At 49.3% G+C, this 13,742-nt stretch overlaps 1 protein-coding gene across 1 annotated transcript in view; it reads right to left on the bottom strand.

Moving 5' to 3' along the window:
* LOC136640311 (zinc finger protein 665-like) overlaps positions 1 to 13,742 on the bottom strand; it is a 274,368-nt gene that overhangs the window by 25,086 nt on the left and 235,540 nt on the right. Inside the window, exon 7 of the mRNA XM_066615339.1 lies at positions 3,885 to 3,888. Within this exon, the coding sequence (XP_066471436.1) occupies positions 3,885 to 3,888 (4 nt within the window). The remainder of the gene's footprint in view (positions 1 to 3,884; positions 3,889 to 13,742) is intronic.

Here is a 13,742-nt window from a genome sequence, read left to right as displayed (position 1 = left end):
CATGCAGGGGGTGGATAGAGTGGATGGAGAGACGCTCTTTTCCCTCTCACATAACACCAAAACCAGGGAACTTCCACTAAAATTGAGTGTTGGGAGAGTTAGAACAGACAAAAGATAATATTTCTTTACCCAGGGTGTAATTAGTCTGTGGGACTCCTTGCCACAGGACGTGGTGATGGCATCTGGCCTAGATGCCTTTAAAAGGGGACTTGACAAATTTCTGGAGGAAAAGTCAATCACAGGTTACAAGCCCTGATGGGTATGTGCAATCTCCTGATTTCAGAAGTAGACTACCTCAGAATGCCAGGTGCAAGGGAGGGCACCATAAGAACATAAGAACAGCCCCACTGGATCAGGCCATAGGCCCATCTAGTCCAGCTTCCTGTATCTCACAGCGGCCCACCAAATGCCCCAGGGAGCACACCAGATAACAAGAGACCTCATCCTGGTGCCCTCCCCCACATCTGGCATTCTGACTTAACCCATTTCTAAAATCAGGAGGTTGCACATACACATCATGGCTTGTACCCCATAATGGATTTTTCCTCCAGAAACTTGTCCAATCCCCTTTTAAAGGCGTCTAGGCTAGACGACAGCACCACATCCTGTGGCAAGGAGTTCCACAGACCGACCACACGCTGAGTAAAGAAATATTTTCTTTTGTCTGTCCTAACCCGCCCAACACTCAATTTTAGTGGATGTCCCCTGGTTCTGGTATTATGTGAGAGTGTAAAGAGCATCTCCCTATCCACTCTGTCCATTCCCTGCATAATTTTGTATGTCTCAATCATGTCCCCCCTCAAGCGTCTCTTTTCTAGGCTGAAGAGGCCCAAACGCCGTAGCCTTTCCAGGATGCAGGTCTCTTGTCTTGTGCGCTCCTTGAGGCTTATACCCAGGCTGATCCTCTGTTCAAAGTCTATTTTGAACACACGATGCCATTCACACATCACACAAGTGAACATAAAGCTCCGTGCATGAGTGACATTGCTGGAGACAGGATTAAGCAGTGAGGTGCCCAGTTTGCAGATGACACTAAACTTTTCTGAGTGTTGAAGAGCAGAAGGGATGCAAGGTCTCTCCTTGTCTTGTGTGCTCCCTAAGGCATTTGGTGGGCCACTGTGAGATACAGAAAGTGGACTAGATGGGCCTATGGCCTGATCCAGCAGGGCCCCAATTCTTATGGGATTGCGTGTGAGGCACTGATAGCTATGCTCCTTCTTAAGAACATCAGAAGAACCCTGCTGGCCAAAACCCCACTGAATCCAGCTTCCTGCATCTCATAGTGGCCCACCAGTTGTCTCAGGGAGCACACAAAACAACAAGAGAGTGCAACAAGGATGCACTCTTTTGCATCTGGCATTCAGAGAAAGGTTATCTCTAAAACCCAGAGACTGCATACAGTCATCATAGCTTGTAACCTGTGATGGACTTCTCCCTCCTTCTGTCCAATCCCCTTTGAAAGGCACCTGGGTCAAATGCCACCCCCACATCCTGTAGCAAGGAGTTCCACAGGTTAATTGCACACAGGGTAAAGAGAAATTTTCATCTATACTGCCTCTCCTGCTACTCGGTTTTAGTGGATGTTCCCCTTGTTCTGGTGTTGTGTGAGAGGGAAAACATCCCTCACTCCACCCCCTGCACCATTTTCTATGTCTCAGTCATGTCCCCCCACCTAGCCCCTTCTTCCCAGGCTGCAGAGCCAGGAATTTTGTACCCTTTCCTGGTGAGGACCAGCCCACTCAGCAGTGGGGTCTCTCGCATACTCAGAGCAGTCTCTCCCAGCAGTCTCTCCCCTGGGATCTCTCCCAGAGCAATCACCTTCTCCTCCCCTTGAAGAGTTGTAGAGATGCTGGTTTGAGGGTCGCAGTCAAGCGCCTGGAGGCATCCTGAGTCCCTCCTTGAAACTGAGCTTTCCTGGGTGGGCAAGTCGCATCCCATAGGAGATGATGCCCCAGCACAGAGAAGGAAATTTGTGCAACTCCAGCCAGGGGCCCCTTTTTTGCTGTGGTCATGGGATGGTTCCTCTCACCTCCCAGGGGGCAAAAATGGGGGTGTTCTGGACATTTAAGGGTTAACCTGTCTTGCAAGAGAGGCAAAAATGGGAAGTGCTGTGGCCATGTGACAGTCAACCTCTCATGTCACAGTGGTAAAAACGGTGCTCTGGACACACAAGGGTGAACCTCTTCTGCAGGGGGGCAGAAAAGGGGGTGCTGAAGCCATGCAAGGGTCACCCCTCCTGTGAGGGAGCAGAAAGGGGGTGCTGAGGCTATGCAAGGGTTACCCCTCCTGCCAGGGGGCAGAAAGGGGGTGCTGAGGCCATGCAAGGGTCAATCCTCCTGCCAGGGGGCAGAAAAGGGGGCGGGGCCGCTCTCAGCGGGGTCCTCCTGCCAGGGCTGCCGAGGTTAGAACATAAGAACATAAGAACAGCCCCACTGGATCAGGCCATAGGCCCATCTAGTCCAGCTTCCTGTATCTCACAGCGGCCCACCAAATGCCCCAGGGAGCACACCAGATAACAAGAGACCTCATCCTGGTGCCCTCCCCTACATCTGGCATTCTGACTTAACCCATTCCTAAAATCAGGAGGTTGCGCTTACACATCATGGCTTGTACCCCATAATGGATTTTTCCTCCAGAAACTCGTCCAATCCCCTTTTAAAGGCGTCTAAGCTAGACGCCAGCACCACATCCTGTGGCAAGGAGTTCCACAGACCGACCACGCGCTGAGTAAAGAAATATTTTCTTTTGTCTGTCCTAACCCGCCCAACACTCAATTTTAGTGGATGTCCCCTGGTTCTGGTATTATGTGAGAGTGTAAAGAGCATCTTCCTATCCACTCTGTCCATCCCCTGCATAATTTTGTATGTCTCAATCATGTCCCCCCTCAAGCGTCTCTTTTCTAGGCTGAAGAGGCCCAAACGCCGTAGCCTTTCCTCATAAGGAAGGTGCCCCAGCCCCGTAATCATCTTAGTCGCTCTCTTTTGCACCTTTTCCATTTCCACTATGTCTTTTTTGAGATGCGGCGACCAGAACTGGACACAATACTCCAGGTGTGGCCTTACCATAGATTTGTACAACGGCATTATAATACTAACCGTTTTGTTCTCAATACCCTTCCTAATGATCCCAAGCATAGAATTGGCCTTCTTCACTGCTGTCGCACATTGGGTCGACACTTTCATCGACCTGTCCACCACCACCCCAAGATCTCTCTCCTGATCTGTCACAGACAGCTCAGAACCCATCAGCCTATATCTAAAGTTTTGATTTTTTGCCCCAATGTGCATGACTTTACACTTACTGACATTGAAGCGCATCTGCCATTTTGCTGCCCATTCTGCCAGTCTGGAGAGATCCTTCTGGAGCTCCTCACAATCACTTCTGGTCTTTACCACTCGGAAAAGTTTGGTGTCGTCTGCAAACTTAGCCACTTCACTGCTCAACCCTGTCTCCAGGTCATTTATGAAGAGGTTGAAAAGCACCAGTCCCAGGACAGATCCTTGGGGCACACCGCTTTTCACCTCTCTCCACTGTGAAAATTGCCCATTGACACCCACTCTCTGCTTCCTGGCCTCCAACCAGTTCTCAATCCACGAGAGGACCTGTCCTCTAATTCCCTGACTGTGGAGTTTTTTCAGTAGCCTTTGGTGAGGGACCGTGTCAAACGCCTTCTGAAAGTCCAGATATATAATGTCCACGGGTTCTCCCGCATCCACATGCCTGTTGACCTTTTCAAAGAATTCTATAAGGTTTGTGAGGCAAGACTTACCCTTACAGAAGCCATGCTGACTCTCCCTCAGCAAGGCCTGTTCGTCTATGTGTTTTGAGATCCTATCTTTGATGAGGCATTCCACCATCTTACCCGGTATAGATGTTAGGCTGACCGGCCTATAGTTTCCCGGGTCCCCCCTCTTTCCCTTTTTAAAAATAGGCGTGACATTTGCTATCCTCCAATCTTCTGGTACCGTGGCCGTTTTGAGGGACAAGTTGCATACCTTAGTCAAGAGATCTGCAACTTCATTCTTCAATTCCTTAATAACCCTTGGGTGGATGCCATCAGGGCCCGGTGACTTATTGATCTTTAATTTATCAATGAGGTCTGAAACATCTTCTCTTTTAACCTCTATCTGACTTAACTCCTCGGTTAGGAGGGGCCGTTCGGGCAGCGGTATCTGCCCGAGGTCTTCTGCCGTGAAGACAGATGCAAAGAACTCATTTAATTTCTCTGCCATCTCTAAGTCTCCTTTTATCTCCCCTTTCCCTCCCTCACCATCCAGAGGGCCAACCGCTTCTCTGGCGGGTTTCCTGCTTCTAACATATTTGAAGAAGCTTTTATTATTCCCCTTAATGTTGCTGGCCATGCGTTCCTCATAGTCTCGCTTGGCCTCCCCTATCACCTTCTTACATTTCTTTTGCCACAGTTTATGTTCCTTTTTATTCTCTTCATTAGGGCAAGACTTCCATTTACGGAAGGAAGCTTCCTTGCCCTTCACAGCCTCTCTAACTTGGCTGGTTAGCCATGCGGGCACTCTCCTGGATTTAGTGGAACCCTTCTTTCTTTGCGGTATACACCTCTGCTGGGCCTCTATTACTGTTGTTTTAAGCAGCCTCCATGCACTCTGGAGAGACTGGACTCTTTTTACCCTCCCTTTCAACCTCCTTCTAACCAGCCTCCTCATTTGAGGGAAGTCCGCCCGTCGGAAGTCAAGGGTTTTTGTTAGAGATGTGCCTGGTATTCTTCCCCCAACGTGCACGTCAAAACGGATCGCAGCATGATCACTGTTCCCCAATGGCTCAGTAACGTTTACATCTCTAACCAGGTCCTGCGTACCGCACAAAATTAAATCCAGAGTCATCTGTCCTCTGGTGGGCTCCGTGACTAGCTGATCTAAGCCACAGTCATTTAGCACATCAAGAAATCCGGTTTCCTTATCGTGACCAGAACACAAATTGACCCAGTCAATATGAGGATAATTGAAGTCCCCCATGATTACAACCCTGTCCTTCCTTGTCACCTCCCTGATCTGTTTCCTCATTTCAAGGTCCCCATCAGATTTCTGGTCTGGAGGACGATAGCACACCCCCAGTATTACATCGCTGCTCAAGCCTGGTAATTTAACCCACAGAGATTCTACGGTGGAGTCGGACCCACCTTCAATCTCTACTTTGCTGGATTCTATCCCTTCCTTAACATAAAGGGCCACCCCACCTCCAACACGCCCCTGCCTGTCCCTCCTGTAGAGTTTATAGCCCGGGATTGCGGTATCCCACTGATTCTCCGCATTCCACCAGGTTTCCGTTATGCCCACTATGTCAATATTTTCCCTTGTCACCAGACATTCCAGTTCTCCCACCTTTGCTCGTAGACTTCGGGCATTCGCATAAAAGCATTTATACACGGAATGCCCCAGGATGGGCTGCTTATTCGCTCCTTTGTCCCCGCATCCTCTCATTGTGCCAAACTGTCTATCACATCCCATCTCCCTACCTTTCCCAATTTCTTCTCCTACCCTGCCTTTGTCTTGTTGTTCTCTAACCTCCCCATCCTCATCCCATAGGGATGAGGAGTCCCGAACCGGATGCCCCTCGGCTCCTGTCGGCCTTCCCCCAGGGATCAGTTTAAAAGCTGCTCTGCCACCTTTTTAATGTTATGCGCCAGCAGTCTGGTTCCATTCTGGTTCAAATGGAGCCCGTCCCTCTTGTACAGGCCCCGCTTGTCCCAAAACGTTCCCCAGTGCCTAACGAATCTAAACCCCTCCTCCCTACACCACCGTCTCATCCACGCATTGAGACCCCTGATCTCCGCCTGCCTAGCTGGCCCTGCGCGTGGAACAGGTAGCACTTCAGAGAACGCTACCTTTGAGGTCCTGGCTTTCAGCTTCCTGCCTAAAAGCCTAAATTTGGCCTCCAGGACCTCCCAGCTACACTTGCCCACGTCGTTGGTGCCGACATGCACCACAGCCGCTACCTCTCCCCCAGCACTGTCTACTAGCCTGTCTAGACAAGAAGTGATGTCCGCAACCTTCGCACCAGGCAGGCAAGTCACCATGCGGTCCTCACATCCGTCGCAAACCCCTCTCTCTATGTTTCTAATAATCGAATCCCCCACTACAAGAAGCCCCCGACCCCCCTCCCGCCGAGGAGTATCCCAAGTGCGCTCGGATACGGGCCCATCCCCTGGAGAAGGGATCCCCCCTAGGGGATTGTTTCCCTCCTCTCCAGGATGACGTCCTCCAGTCCCGAGACTTCTCACCCGGGCAGCCAAGGAGCTGCACGCCTGAGGTTGGGACGAAGCCTGATCGTCCCCAGAAGTCTCCCCACGGTCCTCCTCTGGCTGCCTGCGCTTCTCCAGGTCGGCCACCAAGGCTTCAAGGGAGCGGACACGTTCCCTGAGAGCCTGGAGCTCCTTGCATCGAGGACATACCCATGACTTATGCCCCAGAGGCATATAATCATACATGTGGCACTCGATGCAGAACACTGGATAGCCCCCCCTCTGCTGCTGGCTGTCTGACTGCATAGCTTTTTTGTTGTTGTTGTTGTTGTTTTATTTAGGGGTCCTTTTAAAAACCATACACTGGATAGCAGCCCTTTTCTCTAGGGAAGAGGAAGGGCAGTGTATGGGGCCCAGGCCTCCTCGCCCTGCTGCTGAACTCGCCCAGATGCTAAACTCTTGTGCCTTACCTGGCACTTAGTTCCCAGAGGCACTGGGTTCCCAGAGGCCACACGCGTCTGCAGAGAGCCTCACGCGATGGCCTGCCTAGCTTTATACTCCTGGCTGGCTCCTCCCCCCTCCTTCCTTCCTGATTGAAAGGGGGCTGGCCTTCCCAGGTGAGTTTACAAAAGCTCAGGAAGGCAAAGGGCTGCTGATGGGCGTGACCTACTCTGCAGGCTCCTGAATGGACTGCTTGGATTAGCCTAATGGGGCTCTTAATGGGTTGGGTTCCTAGGTCCTTTCCCTCCTAGTTCTGTTCTCTTAGGCTGGACTGTTTTTGTAACCTCAAGCTAGTTTTTATTTGGGTTTGTTTAATTATTTATTGCTCTCTAGATCCTGTGTCCCAATTTACTGACCTGTTTAGGTTATGTTCTAACTTAGATTAGGTTTAACCTGGGTTAAGTATATGCTGACTCAAAAGTCAGGTGGGGCTGCAGAGACAGGGAAGGGGAACCAGCACAGCTCTTCTGGCAGCTCCAGGGCTCTCTCCCTCCTCCACACAGCCACTTCCGGTCTTCCTCTGCTTCTCCTCCACACTTCCTGTCTGACCCCAACTCAGAACGCAGGTGGGGCTGCAAAGGCAGGAAGGGGAAGCAACAGGGCCCTTTGGGGGGGGCTACAGGGGTCTCTCCCTTGTCCACACACCCACTTCCAGTCTGCTTCTCCTCCACACTTCCTGTCTGGCCCCCTCCTCTTCTGGGACTGGGAGTCTGGGTGGGGGAAAGGAATTCCTAACTCAGAAGGCAGGTGGGGCTGCAAAGGCAGGAAGGGGAAGCAGCAGGGGCCTTTGTGGGGCATTTTGTGTGGTGGGGTAAATGGGATTTTGGGGTTTTTAGTCTCTGTACTTTGAGAAGGAAGGAAGGAGGACAAAACCAAGACCCAAATCAGTCCTCGGATCAGGACCATGATCTGTGCTGAAGCAGCCCCAAATCCTCCCCCAACTCCTCCAATACTGCAGCATTTTGAGCAGGGCCTACTTCGACTGTAGGACAGTGTTTCTCAAACTGTGGGTTCTCCTTTTAACCCACTTTTGCCCTGCCCACACGTGTATACATTTGATCCCTGTTGTGCATATGCAACTTTGGGCAGAAGTGGCTTAACCCCTTTGCTCCCAAGGAAGGGAGGGGTGCTGGGCTGCCTGCCTCCCCCACAGGAAAGGCTCCCTGGAACACAAAGCCCTTGTCACCAGGGGAGGCTGCCTGTTATGGCTCTGCGTGAGTTCCTGCTCTGGCCAGGACTCCTTCCAAACAGCCTGCACTCTGGCTAGGTAGCTGAGCATGAGATGCTTCTGTGCCAGATCAAAGTATGATGGGATCCAGGTGTGACCAGGGATGTGCGGTGGGTGGGGAGTCAGGTGAGACAGAGCCTCCCCACAGGAGTCCTCCGAAAAGTGCCCCCATCGTGTGATCTCCAGGTGTGACCTCACACAATGATGGCACTTTCCGGAGGACTCCAGTGGGGAGGTTCTGCCTCATCTGACTCCCCACCCACCGCACAACTGGCTTCAGAGGAGGCTGCCTCTTGCATCACTGCATGAGTCGCTGCACACCCCAAGCACTTCCTTCCCCTCTTCAGCATCAGGTGTGATGGGAACATTCAGAACCACTTCCCAGGCAGAATAATGCACCCTCCAAGGAGCCTGCCTTCTGCATCTCTGTAGGAGTCACTTTTCTGGGCTAGCCTAGAAGATGCCCAGAACTGTGACTCACACAGAGGTACTGGAGGCATTCCTTGAGAGCTCGTTTTTGGATAGTTCTTACTTTGGCAGACTCTAACCCAGGGGTGCCCAAACCCTGGCCTGGGGTCACTTGCGGCCCTCGAGGCCTCTCAATGCGGTCTTCAGGGAGCCCCAGTCTCCAATGAGCCTCTGGCCCTCTGCAGATTTGTTGGAGTCCGCACTGGCCCACCACAACCGCTCTCAATGTGAGGGCAACTGTTTGACCATTCAAGTGAGCTGTGGGATGAGGGCTCCCTCCACTGCTTGAGCTGTGGGATGAGGGCTCCCTCCACTGCTTGCTGTTTCACGTCTGTGATGCATTAGCAGCAGCAAAGGAAAGGCCAACCTTGCTTTGTGCAAGGCCTTCTATAACAACAACAACAACAACAACAACAACAACAACAACAGGTATTTATATACCGCCTTTCTTGGTCTTTATTCAAGACTTTATTCAAGGCGGTTTACATAGGCAGGCTTTATTAAATCCCTATTAAATAGGGATTTTTACAATTTCAAAGAAGGTTCTTTCTTTCAAGAACGACTACATTCAAGGTGTTTCATTCTGATCTGGCTTCACATTCTGGCCTCCATCCTCCCACGCTCAGAGCAGATGGAATTGCTCGGCTTCAGCTTGTCAGCTGCTCCAAGGTCGCACGGTGCCGGTGGCCTCGAACTGGCGACCTTGTGGATGTTATCTTCAGGCAGACGGAGGCTCTACCCTCTAGACCAGACCTCCTGCCCTTGAGCTCTATAGGCCTTGAGCTCCTACAAGACCTTCATTCATTCATATATGTTCATCTTTAATATATTCATTTATGAAAACTTATGTAAATTAATTATGTTTTCCCCGGCCCCCGACAGTGTCACAGAGACAATGTGGCCCTCCTGCCAAAAACTTTGGACACCCCTGCTCTAACCCAGTGGTTCTCAAACGTTTTAGGGCCCTACAGGCTTCTACCTGATTTCTAAATACCAAGGGGGGTGGCTAGAATGGTGATTGGGCAGCAGTGCTCCCCCCCCCCGTAGCCTTGACACACACAGCCTAATTTGCCCTGTCAGTTTTGCGAACCATTAAAAATCCACTAGTGCAGTGGTTCTCACACATTTAGCACTGGGACCCACTTCTTAGAATGAGGATCTGTCAGGATCCACCAGAAGTGATGTCATGACCAGAAGTGACATCATCAAGAAGGAACATTTTTAACCATCCTAGGCTGGTTACCTAGCTGGTTACCATCCTAGGCTACCCACACTTACCCAGGAGTCAGTGACTATCATTGTTGAAGGAATTTACATAGTAGCTTATTGAAAGTACAGAAATTGTCACATTTCCCCAAATGCAGGCACATACCATGGTGGCATCAAGTCTAATACATTAAAAATAAAATATTGACATGAATGGGGACCTACCTGAAATTGGCTTGTGACCCACCTAGTGGGTCCTGACCCACAGTTTGAGAAACACTGCACAAGTGGGTCCTGAACCTGAAGTTTGAGAACTGCTCCTCTGACCATTGCAGGTGGGAGCAGTCCTGCAATTTCAGTTCAGAATATAACGCTCCTTAGCCGTCAACAGTTTGAACAATTCTTGTTCAACCCTTGAGCCCACAACAAATGATTGTTTAAAAAACTACTTTGAGAACTTTTTGTTTTAAATGGTATATAAGGACATAAATCAACAAACGGCTTCATCTCCAGACGTAGAGAAAGGTGCTGTGGATCCAGCCCCCTTTAAGTTTCATCTTCTGACCTGGAAAATCTGCCTTCTATTACCTGATGCATAGGAAGAAGGCTGTGATTTCTCAGTGGCAAGAGACGGACACTCTGCTCATGCTCAGAGGCAAGCTTGAGTATTGCTTTGTCTCCCTGAGCTGAGGTCATTCATTCAGAGTTGGCTCTGAGAGCGAACTGAACCGAAACGTGAAAATGCTGTTAAGAAGAAACAGGCGACAGTTTATTTTTTGTTGAATCAGCCTAATTCCTTACAGATTACACAAGAATTCTAATTTGAATCTGTCCGGTGAGGAATTCTTTGGAAGTCAGAAACCTGCCTGCTTTCGTGGACAGCAGGGGTGAGAACATCCTAAAGGAGTCCAATTAATTTGTGACTCATTTGGGGGATCAATTATCATGCTCAACTAAACTAGTATGGAATTCATGGTATAGAGATAAATGCCCACCCCCCAACAAACACTCTTCATCTCAAAGGTGTCAGGCGGGTCCTGGTAACATACCAAGTGCACCACAGGTTGTGAACTAGCCATGTACCATTGCAGTCCTTGTTGAAATTTCTTTTCTTTTTTTTAATTTTTATAATTTTTTATTAATACACAGAAACACACACTACGAACACATACACCACAAACACTGAAGGTTACAGGACACTATCTACCAATTTGTTTAATACATCATTCTACTTTCCTAAGCTACTATTCTTCTACTTTTACCCCTCATTAGCCTAAAAAAATTAAAAAGAAAATAAAATGAACAAAGAAGAAAAAAAAAAGATATACTTATCTCTGCATACCCTATATTATACTTATATACTTTTTATACTTTCTATATCATCATTTCTACCATTCCTGGTTGCATCAACCTTCTAGGCTCTTTCCAATACCTAACATACAAAAATATGTTTTGTTAGTACACATTGCTTTATATAATATATAAAATCCTTCTTCTTATCTACCTTTCCCTTTCTAGAAATTCTACCATTTCTACCATTCATTAGAATTTTATCTAACTTTCAAATTAAACAGTTATTACTTTACCACATAAATTTAACCATTTTCACTGTCTCTAAACTTAACATCCCCAAATATATTTTCAATTATATATATTTTTAACATACAAATTTAGCCATTTTTACTATCATATTATGATTCCAAAACAATATCAAACATGTAAATTCTAATTTTAATTCTTGTAAATTAACCTATAAAATGCTAATATATTTTATCTCTTATCTCAAATCAAATTTAAACATATCTCCAAATCATTACTCTATCCTGAATATCAGTTCTTCTCCTTATCTCGAATCAAATCTAGCCTCAAATCCAATTACCGCAGGCACCCCCCACAAGCCGATCCCACAGATAAGTCGAGGGCAGGTTTTGAGCCAACAATCATGGAATTTTCTATGACCCTCGGATAAGTTGGGGGTTAAACTTAGAGGGGTGTCTGACTATAGTTTTCTCTGATTTTTACCAGAGGCCGGATCCTGAAAAACTACATGGGCCTATGGCCTGATCCAGTGGGGCTGTTCTTATGTTCTTAACATTTTGCTAAAATGAAGGGTACAGTTTATGGAAATGGGCTGCCAAGGGATATGCAAGTGAAAAAGGTTGGGAACCACTGAAGGAGATCCATGAATCAAATCCACCTTTAAGGTGTCTGGTGTGTTAAGCCCAAAGCTCTACATATAACATACGACATATAACACATAACTGAGAGTGTGCAATTCAGTTCACAGCAGAGAGATGAGCTGCATATAGTTGCAACCCTTTTTACTCAGAAGTAGACGCACTGCTATCCATGGGTGTTATTCTTAAGTAATGGTGCATTGAATTGTAGCCTGGGAAGGAGGATCCCGTCCTGGTGTTTCCAAAAACAGACCTCTGCCAAATGGGAAGCCTTTGCAGAAGGGAACCAGGCTGCAGCAGCACTTGCAAAACTCTCTGGAGGAGAATAAAAGGTTAACTTTGGCTGGAATTTCCCAGGAAATTTACTGCAGAAACTCAGATCTCTGTATTGCTTCTGATGGGCAAGAGGTGCCTGCCTGAGCTTTTCAGAGTTGAAAGGCTCTGCCCTCTGAGTGACCTGGAGATAAGGGGAAGTGACAATTTGAGCTTGATTATTTGACAAAAGTTTTACATTCTATAGGCGAGTATCTACAGTATATATGAATCTGTCCACGCATCTGAGTATCTGACGTATCGGGCGCAATCCTAACCTGTGCTGGAGAAGGCAAGCCAGGAGGCTTGCACTGCACCCAACACAGGTTAGTTGGCTGCAGTGGCTCAGCCACGGGCAAGGGGAAGCTCTTCCCCATACCCGTGCGTAAGGGCTGCGCACCCCAATGGGTCCGCTCGGACCTGTGCCACCTATGTAGGTAGCGCAAGTCTGAGGACAACGGAGCGGCTAGAAGCCGCTTTGTTCACCCTGGGGACGGGGGTTGGGATCTGGCATAACTGCCAGGTCCCAGCCCCACCCCCGGATCCCCGCGCGCCCGCCCATGGGCCCGCCCTCCCCCCACCCAGAAACACCCCCTCCTGCCCCCTCCCCACATCCCCCACGCCTGCCTTTGCCTGCTGTGTTGGCGCGGGAGCATGTGGATGCGCTGACACAGCTCCCACCTAAGGTGGTGCAAACGTGCTTTACGGCACGTTTGCGACACCTTCGGGGCTTCTATACCGGCACAAGGATTGCGCCCATCATCTCGAAACAACTTTCCATCTCTTTTTCCTAATAAACTTTACATAAGTCTTTCTCAACCATTGTCGCTTTCATAAATATCCTCTTCTTGCCACTCCCACCAAATCCAAATCCTGGCAAATCATCTCCTTCTCTCGATCCATTTCTATGCCTGTCAGTCCAAGTATTTCTTCTCCATTCTGATCCGATGACATCAGAATGCTTTTCTTCTGAGCTGCTCCATCCATCTGCAGCTCTCTCAAAGTTCCTTTTCCAGATTGTTGAGCAATAATCTTCTCCTCCCTGGAAACCCTGCCCGTTCGTGCACTCCTTGGTCCCCAGAAGGCCTGAAGTAAGTCCCATTACAGTCAATGGGGCTTATGCCGAGGAAAGGGTGGATGGGATTTCAGCTCCCTGTAGGTGCAGAGCAAAAGGCTAAACTGTTGCCCCCCTCAGGTTTGTGTGCTGCTGCTGGCCGCTGGGCCCAGTGCTGTGTGTGCGCTTTGCTAGCGCTGGGGGTGGCAACTGAGGCTGGGCTGCAGGCATAGCGGAGCAGAGGAGCAACAAGAAGCAGTCCCGCGCTGCGCGCCCCTCTCCTGCAGCCAACTATGAGCCCCTTGCCATGCGCAGCAGGGAGGACAGACTCAGGTTTGGCTGCAGGAGAGGGGCACGCTCCTCTCTCCTCCGTGTGCCTGCAGCAGCCCGATCGGCACACAGGCAGTGGGCTACAGGGTGGGGGGGCTAAAACCCACGGGCTACAAATTATAGCCCACACGTTGTAGCCCCCCCCACCCTGTATCCCAGTGCATTTGCTACCCCCTGCACCCCTTTAGCTACACCACTGGTTCAGCCTGCCATGTTGACCCCCCTGTGTGACTCCGACACAAATGTACTTTC

Source organism: Tiliqua scincoides, chromosome 2 (assembly GCF_035046505.1).
Source record: "Tiliqua scincoides isolate rTilSci1 chromosome 2, rTilSci1.hap2, whole genome shotgun sequence".
In the NCBI taxonomy this organism is placed as follows: domain Eukaryota; kingdom Metazoa; phylum Chordata; class Lepidosauria; order Squamata; family Scincidae; genus Tiliqua; species Tiliqua scincoides.
The sequence above is the reverse complement of the archived record's forward strand: the minus strand, read 5'-3'. Positions and strand labels throughout refer to the sequence as shown.